At 36.9% G+C, this 15,966-nt stretch overlaps 1 protein-coding gene across 4 annotated transcripts in view; it reads right to left on the bottom strand.

Moving 5' to 3' along the window:
• Positions 1 to 15,454, bottom strand: part of Rnf145 (ring finger protein 145) — a 38,862-nt gene extending 23,408 nt beyond the window's left edge. Inside the window, exons 1-5 of one of the 4 annotated variants that reach the window (XM_071612009.1) lie at positions 15,353 to 15,454; positions 13,271 to 13,307; positions 13,033 to 13,173; positions 8,838 to 9,054; positions 4,496 to 4,604 (exon numbers count right to left, since the gene is read on the bottom strand). In XM_071612009.1, coding sequence (XP_071468110.1) covers positions 4,496 to 4,604; positions 8,838 to 9,021 — 293 coding nt within the window. In that variant the 5' untranslated portion in view covers positions 9,022 to 9,054; positions 13,033 to 13,173; positions 13,271 to 13,307; positions 15,353 to 15,454. Of the gene's footprint in view, positions 1 to 4,495; positions 4,605 to 8,837; positions 9,055 to 13,032; positions 13,174 to 13,270; positions 13,308 to 14,016; positions 14,151 to 15,352 lie in introns of those variants that run through there. The other 3 variants (XM_027938591.2, XM_027938590.3, XM_027938589.2) reach the window with 3 other exon arrangements.
• Between the last annotated feature and the right edge of the window lie 512 nt (positions 15,455 to 15,966).

Here is a 15,966-nt window from a genome sequence, read left to right as displayed (position 1 = left end):
TTGACTAAATATCTGGAAGGCCTGAAAGAAGCTACAGAAACAATTTAAATAAAGATGTCATATTAACAATTAAAACAATTTAAAAGAAGATGTCAAAACAATTTAAGTAAACACTGTGTAAATGAACAATTCAGTTGCATAGTAAGCATATGTTTGTGCACATATAATACTTACTTAAATATAGGTATCTAAACATCTTAGCATCTTGGATCTCTTGTATTGAATGGTGCTTTGTTTGTCCATTTGCAAAAGATAACTCAGAAGTCTACCACTTTGTTTTGTGGGAAAGATTAGCTTTCCTAATTAAGATCTTTTGAAAGCTTCCCATAGGTGGCCAGAATGTACAGATTGTTCCTAGGTTGTTCAGGGACTTAGACTGCTTAACAGACTGATGTATAAAGATCTTTAATCAGTTAATGGAATAGTGAGCTCCTAGGTTCTGTTGTTTGTGTAACTTTTATAACTCATGTGCTTTTTTACAGCAAGAATCTTTCTAATTGCAAGCTATATTTGAGGCCTTTTTCATACATCTTACAGTCTTTATGTTCCCAATTTCAGTTAAAAGAGAAGAGGCTATCACAGTGGATTAGAGAAGTTTCAAAGTGTTTAGTTTATAAGTACTTAGGACTGATTGTCAGTAGTCCACAAACTGCACAAATGAAAAATGAGCTTTAAGAAGGAAAAAGACTTTATTCAGTTATAAGGAGAAAGGACTTGTTTCTAAAATACATAAAGAATTTCTACAACTCAACAATAAAAGACAACCCAATTAAATAATGTACAATGAATAATGAATAAAATGAATGAAAAATGAACTAACATTTTCCAAATAAGATTTCCAAATGGTGAATGAAAATATGAAAGAAGGCTCGATATCATTAGCCAAAAGTAAAATGAAAATCAACAGAACAATGAAACATCTCTTCATACCACTATGATGACTCTGCTAATAATGACAAGACACCAATGAATGTTGACAAGGATGTGGAAAAATTGAAACTTGCAAATACTATTGGGAGAAATGCAAAATAGTGTTCCCATTTTAAAAAACAATCTGGCAGGCCAGGAGGCTGAGACAGGAGGTTTTTGAGTTCAAAGCCAGTCTCAGCAACTTAGAGAGACCCTAAAAAATGACACCCTGTCTCTAAGTAAAATATAAAAAAGGGATGATTTGGTTCAGTGGCTAAGTTCAATCCTCAGTACCAAAAAAAAAAAAAAATAATAATAATAATAGGTCTTGACAGTTCTCAAAAAGTAAATATAGAGACCCTATAATACCACAATTCCATCGCAATGTAAATGCCCAAGGAAAATAAAAACACATGTCCACAAGAAAATGTCTATAACATTATTTGTAACAGCCAAAAAGTAGAAACCCAAATGCCCATCAAAATGCAGCATATCCATACAACAGATTATGACTTGGACAGAAAAGGAAATAAAGTACTGATACATGTTACAATATGGATGAACCTTGCTAAATGAAACACCAGGTACAAAGGACCATGTTTGGTACAATCCAATGTATATAAAATATTCAAAATAAGCTAACTGAAGAGACAGAAAATAAGACTGATGGTTGCCTACAGCTGGGAACAGGAGAGTGGTGGGAAACAGGAAGTGAATGTTAGTGGATATGGAGTTCCTTATGGGGCAGTAAAAATCTAAAATCGATTGTGGTGATAGTTTGCACAACTCTGCAAACACACTAAAAACTTTTTTTTTTTTTTAAAAGAAAGTCAGTTATTAAGTTGCCCCATGAAATCTGAACCATTATATTTTTAAAACTAAAGTCTTCTAAATTTAAATAAATAGCCTCAGTATCTTATAAATATGGCAAGTTCAAACTTCAATATTTATTAAAAGTCATGTCTTGAATTATTCAAGGACAACATGTCTTTTCTAACCTTTTGTGAGAAAGCACCATACAGTATAAATTATACTGAGGAAAAATACTAAAATGTGCCATACTTTGAAATTCATTCACTTAATACCAAAACTCTAAGATAAGCACTGTTTATAGTGTCAAACAAGTCATTTGCTGAGGTAACATATTTACTGTAGTAAAACTAACCCTAAAACTAATTTTCTTTCCACTAATTAGGCTGTCTCCTGAAGATGACTGAAGAAAAAATTAGAAAACCTATATTTAAGTCAAAGTCTAGGAATGTCCCTACTTCATTTTTCATCTGTAAATACCAAAGGATTTTAATAAAGATGAAAATGAAATAATAGGAAGTATTTTTGCCCACTTAAACATTATTAAAAATTTTTTTACTGCTTGTTATATTTTAATGTTTTAACAATGAAAATAAACTTTAAATATTAAAAAAAAATTCCCATAAACTAAAAAGTTGAAATTGCCAAGAATGGTCAGAAAAAGCGTTTTTATTAAACTTCAGAAGCTGCTTTGTGACCTTACAGAACAGAATTTTGACCTCTCTGAAAAATCCATGAATTGGTAATACTATAGACAAAAATATAGCTACACAGTTTCAGTCATCAGTATACCACTAAACTACACGGAAACGGAAAAATTATGAAGGAAAGGACAGGTTCATAGTTTTCAACCAGAATTATAACTAATAAAGCAACAATTCTAATACCTCTACCATCAGCTTTGAGATTTTCTTGTTGATCATCAATATCTTACCCATTCTAAAAAGTTATCAACTTATCACTATACCATGGAATACTGTATCATTTAAAAAAATCATTTTTTAAAGCACTAAAATGCTCACAAAACATTGTTGTGTGATTAAAAACAACAAATAATATGAATGAAATTCATTAAGTACTTACTGTATGTCAGAAATTGTGCTAAGAAACTTATGTCTTATCTTAATTGAATTTTAAAACAGTCCTTTGAGAGAGTGACATTTTATAGGTGAGGAAAATAAGGATTCTCTCTCTCTCGTAATATCCAAGGTTATAGAACACTAAATAAATAACCTAGGATTTGAGCCTATCCAACCACCCATCCACCAACTATGTGAAAAGCTCTATGTGCCCAGGCACTCATCTGCACACTAAGATGGTGAATCCAGAGCTCAGATGCTAACTCTTACATATACTCTACACATAGGATTTTTGTTTAAAAATGAACAAATAAAGATGGAGAAGTGGCTCCACCTTGAACCTGAGTTTAGGTTCAGAGGTATCCAAGTAATGCATCACATACAAACTGTGTATGGGTTGGTCCTGGTAGTGCTGGATGAAGACAAAATTTTGTCTGAGTCAGTACTGGCCCTTGGTCTAGTTAAGTTCTATGGATATGCTACTGGAAAGGACTTAAATTGTTTTCATTCTGAGGACATAAATGTATAACACAAAACATAGGTCACTGCCTCTGTTGTTAAGTGGAACACAGCTTGATTTGAACACTACTCTGGCAGCTCCAGATTTGCAATGTTGACATTAGATGGCATACCCTGGGCAAGGATAGTGGCATAAATTAAAGAGTAAAATATCACCCTCCTAGGACCAAACTGAGCAAAGAAAGTCAACCAGGTAGGAACAGAAGAGACAAAAGCAGAAGATTTGAGTTTCAGGGAAGCTACTCTAGAACTTTTGAGAGATAAGTATATAAAATATTAAGGAAGAAGGAGGGCCTGCCTCTACAAGAGGGGCCAAAAGCCAGTTGACAGTATCTAATAATAATTATTCTTACTCTTTTGTTCCAACTGAAATGGTGAGAAACGAAGGTATGAAAAAACTGGGAGAGAACACTAGAATATTAATAAATCTATCCCTGCATGGTAAAATTTCAGGTGACTGTTAAAGGTAGTAACACAAAGTTAAATGCCATGCATCTCTGAATTGGGAGTATTTTATTACAGTAAGTAAAATTCAATCGCAGTTCATGAAACCTAAGTTTCAAAAGACATATGTCCAGATTTATTTATATTTATGGTGTCACTTTTGGTTCACCTATATTTTTACAATGTTTCAAAGGTAGGAAGCTCATATGCACTGGCTGACCTGAGTCTTAAAATTAAGGTCTAGCAGACCTAGGTAAAGTGACAATATTGTTGAAGAGGCAGAAATTCTAAGATAAATGATTAGTCTTACCAAATAATTTCTATCAATCACCCACTCTATATAATTGCAGCTTAGAGGGATTTCACACGTTAATAAGTTGACTTCCTAAAATGCTCAGAAATACAGAGTAAAGATGCTCCATGCTCCAATAGCCTGTCACAGAAAATGTTTTTCTCAGGCAATACAAAAAAGTTCAAGAATATCCTTACCTATAAACTCATGGTTTTAAACAGAAATAAAATTTGAACATAATCCCAGCTATTAATTCTGAATATTTATTTAGAAAATACATATTTAGAAAATAAGTATCAAAAAGATCTGTTTTTTAGATACTTACCAAAGCCTTAGCTTCTTAACAGTATTCATTTTTATCAGCAATTTTATTGGCAAAAGAAAACTTTAAATTAAGTTATAAATTCAGTCAGACATTTCAAAAAAGGTGTCACATTGTTACCTGGAGATTTGATGTCCAGCATAGAGGAGCAGGGCAGTCAAAAAATATAAATAAAGCTGGACCAGATGCTGCCTGGGTAAGGTAAGTAACACAACACTTAAGATATAACCTGCAGCAGAAATTAAGAGAGAGATATAAATAAAATATGATTCTAATTTAATCCCCCAATTAATTACACTAGAAAAGAGCTTAAAATAAAGTATTTCCCAGTTAGGTTTCAAGAACTTCTGACATTTTTTATTTTACTACCAAAGTTCACTCAGTACCCTTAATATCATAATGGATTTGTTCTTGTTGAAAATATATATCATTTGTCATTTTCTGTGTAGATTTTTCTACTTTATGATCAAATACTGCACACTAAGGTGCAACTTGATTCTTGTCATCATCTATCTTTCCAAAATATCTACTTATTTGTTTTACATCAATTCTCTCCTCTCTCTAGTTGCCAAGGAAGAAATGGGAGTCTCAATGTCTTTTTCTAAGACTATCCCATCCGTTACTCTGACTCCAGATCCTTGCTCTTCTACATCTCCTTCAAATTACTCTGCTTGACACCAGTCCTCGCCTTTCTTTCAAAGGATGTGCAGAGCTCTCCCCCATCTTGGAAACAACTTCTCCTTCACAGTGATTTCTCTCCTTTTCCTATTAGCTATTTTTCTCGTTCCACTGAAAGATGTTTCAAGCCAGCTATATCCAAGGTTTCTAGTTTCTGACCATCTATTTCCCCCTCTGTGATCTATAAATTCCCTTTACTCTCACACTCTAAAGAAACTTTGAAGTCACTACTGTCTTCTTGTCAAATTAATATAGCCTGCTTATTGTTGGTCACACATCTAAAGCAACACCTTTACTTAATACTCTATTATTCTCTGGCTCTGTGAAATGCATTTCCTTTTATCCTCTAACTTTCCTCCCCTTCACTTTCTTTTCACACTTTCCAATGAACACTGGAAATCTGATCCCCAAATAATTGCTTTTCTCTCTATAAAGGATCTGACACAAAGAATTTATTTTGTTGCTTTGAGCATTGACATCCCTTCCAGATACATATTACCAATAAATAGCTACCAAAACCTACTGCATATGCAAAATCATATGCTTATTTCTTATTCTAAGTGGACATCTTATAGCTCATGATGCTTGAGATATAGCCCACTTAAATATCCTCATATTCAACAAGCACAAACTAAGCTCCATTTCTTTTCCCTCAACAAGGTAGCTCAATCTTTTTTACTCCCCAAAATCCCTCTCACTCCCACTCAAAACCTGACTTCTGAGCATGTGCACCACTATTCACTCTGTAGGATTAACCAAAGAACCCACAAAGACAACACTTTTCCAACTGAGGAACTCATATCTAGCTGGGACTAGAAATAAGCAGAAGGACCTCAGAATGCAGCACAATAAGCACCATAGCGGTGCAAAGTGAGTGCCTTGGGTCATGGAGGAACACAAACACCAGACTGAGATGATCAAAAGGCAGTACAAAGTGAAGACAGAGACCTGTAGTGGAAACTGAGATTACCCTGGCAACCAAAAATGAAAACTGAACACAAATTCTAGGGAAGTTCAACACTTAAAGAAGTTTAAAGAGGAAAAAAAAAAAATCAAAAGAGACCAGAGAGGAAAAAAATCTGGGGGTGGAGGAGGACTGGGGGCGGGGGGGGGGGGGGGGGCTTTCCAGAAAAAAAAAAAAAAAAAATGTGGTCAATGGCTTCAAAAACAGGAAAAGTCTGCAGGATGAGGATGCCAATGAAGTCTGAATTTTTTACATTTTATGTCACTAATGATTTCTGTGATGGCACTTTCAAGAGAATGTTCATATTCAATAGCAATAAAAAAGACAAAATGCAGAGGCACCAACAAAAATGTCCAACACCTATATGAAAAAAACTGTAAGGCACTCAAGGACTCAAAGTAGATCTTGACCACAGGAAGGCTTTATGTTTTCTTGCACAGAGAACAACACCCCTATACTATCATTTCACCAGAACTTAAAATTATAAATAATAGTGCAATTTCAATAAAATTGTCAATAGGACTTTTTGTTAGGGTAACAGGACTGATAAGTTCATGTAGAAATATAAAAGCACTGAAGAGGAAATAAAGAAAAACAAAGGGACTAATCCTATCAGTAAAATATAATCTAAATCCTTAATAAATAAGAGTATGCTAATAGTCCACAAATAGGCACATATACTAAAGGAAAAGGGGAAAGGTTTGAAATGAAACAAAATATATGTGAGAATTTAGTATATAATAATCAGTGGGGAAAAGATGGGCTAAATTAATAAATAGGTGGAACTTCAGAACAGTTATTTACATTAAAATTTATTTATAAAAATTAAAATATCTATAAAACAATGGTATACGCAGATAAATTTCAAGTGGACAAGAGATTTAAACATAAAAAGTAAAACAATAAAAATAATAAGATAAAATATAAGAGAATTCTTTATTAACTGAAGGAGGAGGAAGGCTTTTCTAATTGATTAAATTCTAAAACTTAAAGAAAAAAAACATTCACTCAGAATCTTCAGATTTGCCAAAATGGAAAGTATCAACAAACAAAAACAAAAACAGCACAAAACTTTATTTCATGATTATTTAAAAGCAGTAGTTTTGGCTCCAAAATACATAAACAAAATCAAGGTATAGAGGTAACATCTGTTACAAAAAATGGAAAATACATATTTATATTTACTTATATACACATAAAAATATCTCGAGTTATACACAAAGAAATAATAATAGCTACTTGTTGGGGCTCATACTGAGAACTTAGTGGATGAGGAACAGAGATAGGAAAGAAATACTTTCTTATGTTTTGGTTTTTGAAAACAAATACATTACTATTTTAAAAATTAAGAACTTTAACAAAAGCATTTTATAAATATTAGATAATACTTTGACAAAGGTTACTCCAAAAAATTGTTCAAGCTGAAAATATCTGTTCATATCTGAGGTTAGTGGTAAAAGTAATGATGAGAGATTGGGTTTACTCTACCATGACATGTAATAAGTGTCTCTTAATAAGGTTCAGTTGAGTTCCCAAAGTTATAAGCTAAAGTATGAATTTCAACTCTACCATTCAACCCATTTAATTTCTAAAATTAGTGTATCTGGTTCTTAGATATTTTTATAATAAATATTTCAATCTTTTCAGAAATCATATATGATAAGCACATTTTTAAAACTAAAGTGTGAATTACTTTGCTGAGTAAGCTAAATATCTAAGTATCCAATTGTTCTCCTACTACTGACTGGAATTACTTTCCATAAATTGGCTAACATAAAAGCCTTTAATAAGGGGCTCAGAATTATAGTAAAAGAACCTTCTCATTTCTCAGACTCTTCCAAGGTAGTGCACCTGCAAGGGATGAGTTTACTGACCCTAATGTTCTACTTCTAGTGTAACCTCTTTTCTACTAACACCATATTTCTTCCTACAATAGCTTAGCTGGTACCGTCTGTAAGGGATTTTCAGGGCTAAGGTTCATCTGAAAAAATCCTCTACAGATTAATGGTATACTTGCAGTAGCATGATGAGTAATTCCAATTATAAAAATATTAACATCAAACTGCTATAACATTCAAAACATACAGAGTTATGTAACAGAAATGTTAATAAGAATGTAATGCTCATTACATGTAAACTAAAAATTGACTAAAACCTAAGGGTACTGACTTATTCTAGATCAATTTAACTTTCATGCCTGTGTTTCTTTACTTTAATTCCTTTAATCTCTCATCATTGTCCTTACCACTAACCTCAAAGCATATAAATTATAACTCCAGAAAGTTTTTTTTTTTTGTTTTGCTTTGTCTTTTTGATACAGGCTCTGGCTATGCTGCCCAGGCTAGCCTCACATCGTATCATAGCACAACTTCCTATGTTTCGTTTAATTGAAATTAATGCTCTTTCTTTAAATGCAATGTTTCATTTGTCTCAAGGAACAATAAGAAATACTGCATTTTAAACAACTTTCTGAATTACTACCAAATGCGAAAATAAGGACAAATTTGAAGGGACCAAATGCCTGAAAAAGTATTTTTTCATTCTTTACATTTAATCATACTAAAACCTAAAATCTTTTCTTCTGCCTTTGGTTTTATCTAATAAAATAAATCCAACATTGCTTGCTTTCTTCTAGTCCTAGTAATTCATATGCAATGGTAAGACAAGAACTATAAACAAGATTCATAAACATTCTTTAATGACTATATCACAGTCATCTTTATGTAACTGAACCTCATTTTACTTAAATTCAAAACCGCAGAAAGACATACATCAGAATGTTTACAATGAGGTCACAGAAAATGTGATGCAGATACTTACCTACATAATGCATATTAAGAGCCAAATACTTATACTGGAAAAGAGGGTTGTTATTGAGGCTACTTCTTTGGATCTGCTGGAAAAAGGAGCTGACATCCCATCTGTAGAGGACATCCAACAGCATGATGCTGGGTACCCTCAGGGCTACATTCAACACTGCCTCCAGTTTCTCCTTTGCAGCCATGGTTTTTTGTTTTTGTTTTTTCTTGGAGCAGAACTAAAATAAAGAAGACATATATAAAAATAAGTTGCCACAAATAATTTTAAGACATGTTCTTATGAATATTAAGGACTGTCACATACTATACAAAAACTAAGCCAGGCACCGTGGCACATGCCTGTAATCCCAGTTATTTGGGAGACTCCTGACTCAAAATAAAAATAAATAAATAAATGAGACGAGGCATGTAGTTTTATAGCAAAGTACCCCTGGGTTCAATCCCCCATACCACCACAAAAACAAAAAACAAAAAGCCCACCCCCACCTCCTTAGTCGTATCTCCATGCCTAGGTATGCATGAAATAAATTTGTATTGTGTTTTCACAGTGATATTTTGAGATATGCCCAAACTTAAAATTCTGATTAAATGTTCAGACCTCAAAACATATTTTTTAAAAAGTCACTAACTTCAAATATAGGCACTTAGTAACAAAACTCCCTGTAAGGATACTCTAACTTTTGTCCAATGAATTTGGGGGGGGGTGGGGGGGAATCACTCCTATGCAATTATTTAATTTTTTTTTTAAAAAGAGGGAAACTCTTGAATATTTGCTAAATGAGAAAGCTTGCCTAAGCTATTCATCTTACAGTCTATTCTTTTCTTTACTTACTTAAAATCAAAACTGAAGTACTAAATTTAAACTCCAGCAAATTCAATATGAAGATACAGGTAAAAGAAACATTATTTGCAATAATGTTTCCTTAAATCATTAAAGGAAAATTTTAGTCCAAGATTCCCATAATCTCTTTTCAAAGATGGGAAAAGAATGCTTATCAAATTCTTCCCTCGATACACAGACATGCAGGCACATAGAAGAAGCTAGGCACTGGGTCTGCAAGGTCTCTCTGCTTAGAGGTTGATAAGTATTCAGAGAACGGAAAGAAAGAAAAAAGCAAAAGGGTGGGGAGAAAATGAAAAGCAGTTATTAGGATCTTAAAAGGACAATTCAGTATAATCCTATTTCATGTAGTAGAACTACAAATTAATCCAAGAATTATAAGAGAACAAAAAAAAGTGGGTAAAGGACAATTTAAAAAGTAAAGATAATTTCAGGATTGTTGGCTCTGACAATATCCTTTTAAGAATTCTGCTGAGAAAGCTAAACACATTTCTAGCTTTGGCAGTAATTTCAGACATTACAGGATAAATGAAAACATTTATTTCTGAAGAAAATTATAGTGACAGATTGCTATGCTATGGTGAAATATTTGTCAGTATTTCCATCTTACCCTCCAATTTTCATAACTTCCTAGCTCAGATTTTGTTGAAACTCAAAAGCATCTGAACTTAGTTTTTTAAAGTTCATATATCAATCATTCCCATAACCCAAGTGTTTTATATAGGTATATAGTACCAATAATTTGTAAGTAACATTTTTATGGATAAATACAGTAATTTTTGCTTACTTTAAAATTTTTTCCTACACAAGAAATAATGTGAGAATCAAAACCAAACAACTGTGTCCCAAGGAGGATATAAAACAATGAAAAATTAAATCTCTAACTAACATTTACTGCACACTATATCATTTAGAAACCTAAACTACATTTCTGAAAGCTCAATCTTAAAGTTGACCCTCCATGTCCATATTCTACATCCATGGATTCACCTAACTTTAACTCAAAACTACTGGGGAAAAAATTATACCTGTATTGAACACACACAGACTCCTTGTCATTATTCCCTAAATGGTACAACACAGCAACTACTTACATAGCACTTACGTTGTATTAGGTGCTAAAAGTAATCTACAGATGATTTAAAGTATACAGGAAGAGGTACATAGGTTGCATGTAATTTATATAAGAATTTTAGGCCAGGAGTATAATCACAGACACTTGGGAGGTTAAGGCAGGAGGACTGCAAATTGGAGGCCAGCCTTGGCAACTTAGTGAAAATGAAAAAATAAGAAAGGCTATATAGCTCAATGGTAAAGTGCCCAACGTTCAATCCCAAGTACTGCAAAAAAAAAGGAAGACAGATTTAAGCTTCCACAGATTCTGGTATTTGAGGATGGTCCTAAAGCCAATCCTCTGAAAATACTGAGGGACCACTGCATTAAAAATAAAAATAAAAAATCCTAGGGAAAATATATTAAAATATTCTTTGTAATGTCCCTTCAAAAGTGGATCTGGGGTGATTTTTATTTTTATTTTTTTGTTTATTTGTTGGTTTGCTAGGTTTTCTAGATTATCTTTGTTTTATCATGGGAGTAGGATTAAAAAAAGAAATTGGTGGTGAAGTATAATGCACTTAAGCCATTTGGATGACTTCAGAAAATATACAGTAAACAACTATTTATTTTGGTGGTCAAACTGATAACACAATGCCCTCTTGGGAATTTATTTCAAAGTATATGAACAATAGATTTTTCTCACAACCAACCAGCCTTGTGAAAAATCACCATGTATTGAGAAAATAACATCACTGACAGGCTTTACACTATAATGGAAATGTGTTTTTCCATATTCTAGAATCCAATGTAAACCTCTATTTTTATTTTTGCAAAAAAAGGGGAATCTGTTACTGAGTTAATAACTTGCAGTACATATTTATCTCATCTGATTTAGAGCCCTCTTGTTTTTAATGTTTTATAATTTTAAAATATACTTGCTTTCACCATTTACAGTAGCTCTGAAAGGGGTCAAGAAAAAAAAAAAAACTAAACAAATAATCAGTCCTGTTTTAGAAATCTGGAGTTAAGCAAGCAGGGGATGACAGCATCTCCCTAATCCTCACAGGGGATCATCTTTATGAAAGAAGGCCATTAGCAGAATAGTACATGTTCCCTCCTAATTTCTACCCAAACTCCTACCTCACAAATATAACAAAAAGAGAAAATAAAACAAAACCCTGGATCTCTAAAGCTGTCAGTACAAAAATATCCAGGAGGACAGACCCCCAAATGCCATAATGGCCCAGTCTACACAAGACTCAAATCTTTAAGGACCTTGGAGATGGGTGCAGTGACCCACATCTGTACTCCCCAAAATTTAGAAGGCTGAGGCAGGAACACTACAAGAGTAGCCTTGGCAACTTAGCAAGTCCCTCTCAAAAACAAAAAGGACTTGGGGTGCAGGATGGGAGGGAAGGGGTTGGCCTAGTGGTAGAGTACCCCAGAGGTTCAATCTCACACATACACAAAAAGACCTTGTATAGCAATAAGTATGCTCATTTAATAATGAATTTATTACTTACTAAATGTTTCGTTTATTTCTAAGTGGTATTTTAGTAAGAAAATGCAAATATTTTAGAAAAAAAAAAAAAAACACATTTCCAAACCTCATCATTTTGAACCTAAGTACAAGTACACATGACAGGCGATGACCATCACAAACACTGCACACCACAGTCTAGTACCACACACCAAACTGATAACTACACAAAACTCTGAAATAGTTATCTTGTTTCCTGAGACTTAAATTCATTCATTCCTGCCAAATCACTATTATATTAACATGAAGTAAAAATGGAATCTTGTTTCCTGAAGAGATTATACCTCTATAGTGTTTGATTCAAATCTAATTTATTTAGTTTTTTTACCAAATTTAGTGTCAAACAGGACTAATGAGCATTTTCTAAAGTTGGAGGGAATTCAAAAATTCTCTTAAAACCAAAACAATACCAAATAACCCTAGAAAACAAACAGCAGAGCTTACAGCAATTTTAAAGGTTTGATACAGCCAAAACCAAATTATAAACTTTCTATACTGCTTTACCATCCCCACAAGATCTTAAAATTTTCTCCTTGAACTAGGAAAATAATACTCCAACATGATGTCTCTGCAAGTAATATAAACTAAATGTGACTTAAATATGCTTTACATAGTAAAACAGCTCAAAACAAATAACAACAAAAACATTTCTTTCCAGAAACCACAGGAAAGGTTCAATAAATGCTGCCCAAACAGACAAGACCTTAACAATTTCAAGAGATTACTTTCCCAGACTTGGTAACAGCAATGGGTACTTACAAACACAGTAATGTCTTGTATAAGTATAATGTCCAGTTTACCATTCAGATTCGTGGGTTAGGAAACACAAGGGCCCTCTTTCTATAATTTCCTGAGTATCACATTTTGGTTTCTGAATATGAAGAAATCAAACAAACCATCCTAAACAATTTAAAAAAGGTAGAGTTTTAAAATCACAGTTGATCTCCACTGAAAATCCATGTTAAATAAAAAACAGAAATGGAAAATATGATCTTACCAAAAAAATTAACAGTATCTCGCATCTCCTAAACTCCCTTTTAAAAAGACAAAGCAGAAATAAGAACGACACAAGATTCAATGTAAGGCTACTAACAATTTAGATAATTAGATAATTGATAATATAGGCAAATTAGACTGGAAGTTTCTACACCCTTTTCCCACACCAAAAGGAAAAAAAAAAAGTCATTTATCATTAATCTCCTTGCTTTGACCCAACCTGTTAAAAAAAGAAAATTCTACCATCAACCAAACTGATCTTTTTTTTAAATATTTTTTTTAGTTGTGGATAGACAATACCTGTATTTTATTTTATTATTATTATTTTCTTAATGTGGTGCCAGGGATGGAACCCATTGCCTCACACATGCTAGGCAAGCGCTCTACCATTGAGCCACAACCCAGGCCCCCAAACTGATCTTAAGAAACAGATTTTTCTGACTGTCCATCTGTTAGGATGATAAGACCTGAAAATGTAAGAGTAAAGATAAAACCTAAACTCAGCCCAGAACTGAGATATCAAGAAAGAGAACGCACTTCTTACATAAGCATTGGCACATGTTTTAAATATAGCTGGTCCTCCCCACTCCCACTCGTTGCTAGCTAACTTTGTATATACCTGAATTCCATATAAACTACTAGCAAATCTGTGATTTCTTATCATCTCCCAATACGTCAAAGAGTCCGCCCTGAAATACAAGGGCCATTTTTTAATTTAAGGATCAGACAGAAAATAAAAAGTGCTACCTCTGCCATCGGGCGCTCAGCTTGGGTCACGACTGCAGCACCGACAGCTCATCCTTTTGGGCACGATTCAAGATTCAACAGAACTGCACACTCCGTATTTTAAAAAATAAAAAAGACACACAGTCCTCTCCTTTCCTTTCAGACTAGTTTCCTGTTTACTGCAGACTCTGATGCAAAGCCATCCATTAATCTTTGATGCTTTCTCATTGCGATGGCCCCTTCCTCTCCCCGCACCTCCTCCCCCCACGCCTGCTGATCTCAGAAGCGCTTGAACTATAGTAACCCCAAGCCAGCTCGCGGCAAGCAGGCAGCGCAGCAGCAGCAGCAGCAACAACGCGGCTGCGGCCGCCCCGGGGCTAGGGGATTACGTTCAGCAAAAACTCTGCCAGGAAAGAGGCCCGGGAGCTCCCCTCCTGTCTAGCCAAGGGTGCAGGCTCTGCCGCGCCACACAACAAAAGGCCTGCGACTAAGATGCGGGCGAAGTTCATAATTTCCGTACAGACTGGGGAGTCATGCCACAAGGGAGGGCTTAAATCTCGAGGTTCTTAGGTGTGCAAAGCAGAACTGGAGAGGGAGGCCCGAGGAACAGCCAGCACGAGAGGAAACCGCGGGTACAAAAAGAAAGGGATGAGCAGTAGCTCTCTTACTGTTAAAAAAAAGGGGGGGGGGGTACTGACAGACGGGATGCAAAGCGACGGGTCCCCACTCTTGGCAGGCCTGTCTGCACCCCTAATTCTTACGCTGCCTGGACGCATGCAGTCTGGGGCTGGGTACACGAATGAAGGGCAAAGGCGAAGTAGAGAGGGAGGGAAGCCTGGAGGCAAAGTGGACAAAGATGCTGAGAGGTAAAGTTGGAAACAGAATCCGGAGAAAAGGAGCTGGGAACGGGTAGTTCAGGAAGGGAGTTGGAAAAGGCCTTGAAATGGACCGCTGGAGAGGCTAACGGAGAGAACCCAGAGTGAGGGCATCTCAGGAATGTGAGGGGCATCTCCAGGCGCTGGAGAGGCGAAGAGATGCGAGGGTGGGGAGGCTGCGGCCGCGGCCTCGGAGAAGGAGGAGGGGGCCCCCGCGCTGGGCTCCGGGAGGGAAGCAGAGTCGGAAGGGGCCGGTCGGGGCCCTGGGACCGCGGGAGGGGTTGAAGGATGAGAGGGAGGGGGCGCGGGTTTTAGAGGAGAGGTGGACCCCGCAGAGGCCGGGAAGAGGAGGAGGGAGGTGAGCCGGGAAGGAGCGAAGGGGGAGAAGAGGAAGGAGCGGGAGACCGGATGGGGGAGGGGAGGGGAGACCAGGGAAGCGGGCGGGGGCGCCGGGATGCGATGGGGCTGGGCGGCGCGGTCACCTCTGGCTGCAGCCTCCCTCCCAGCGGGACGGCGCTGCTGGCTGACGGTCTCCGCAACTCCCCGGCTCTCTTGCCTGCCCTCCTGTCCTCTCCAGGCGGTGGCGGAGGGGGCCGGGACGGCGCGGCTCACAGCGGCGGCTCTTCGGCGCCGGGCCTTGGTTGCGGCGTCTTGGGAGGCGGAGGCAGCGGCGGCGGCAGCGGCCCGGCCCGTGCGGTCACCATCGTCCGTAGCGGCAGGCGCTCACCGGCCGAGCCCCTTAGCAGCCGGCGGCGGCAGCGGCAGCCATGGCCTCCTGCGCTCGCTCCTCCCGCCCCCGGCACTCTGCGGTGGCTGGCCCGGCTCCCGCGCTCTGCGCCTGCGCGCGGCACCGCCAGGGCTGCGCGCCCCGCCCCCCGCGCGCCCACGCTCACTCACAATCGCGCGCTGGGTGGTTCCCGTGCCGGCTGCGGTACCCGGGCGGGAGACACAAGCTTCTCCCGACCTACACAGCCGGCTGGGGCAGCTATGGAGACGCGTACCACCGCGACACCGGTACGCGCACTGTGACACGCGCCATTCTGACACACGTGCTCTCGCACACTGCCCAAACACCAAGAGCCGCACGCGCTCACAC

The sequence above is a fragment of the Marmota flaviventris genome, chromosome 5 (genome assembly GCF_047511675.1).
Source record: "Marmota flaviventris isolate mMarFla1 chromosome 5, mMarFla1.hap1, whole genome shotgun sequence".
NCBI classification, from domain to species: Eukaryota; Metazoa; Chordata; class Mammalia; order Rodentia; family Sciuridae; genus Marmota; species Marmota flaviventris.
Note: the sequence above shows the minus strand (reverse complement) of the source record. Positions and strands in the feature narration are given on the sequence as shown.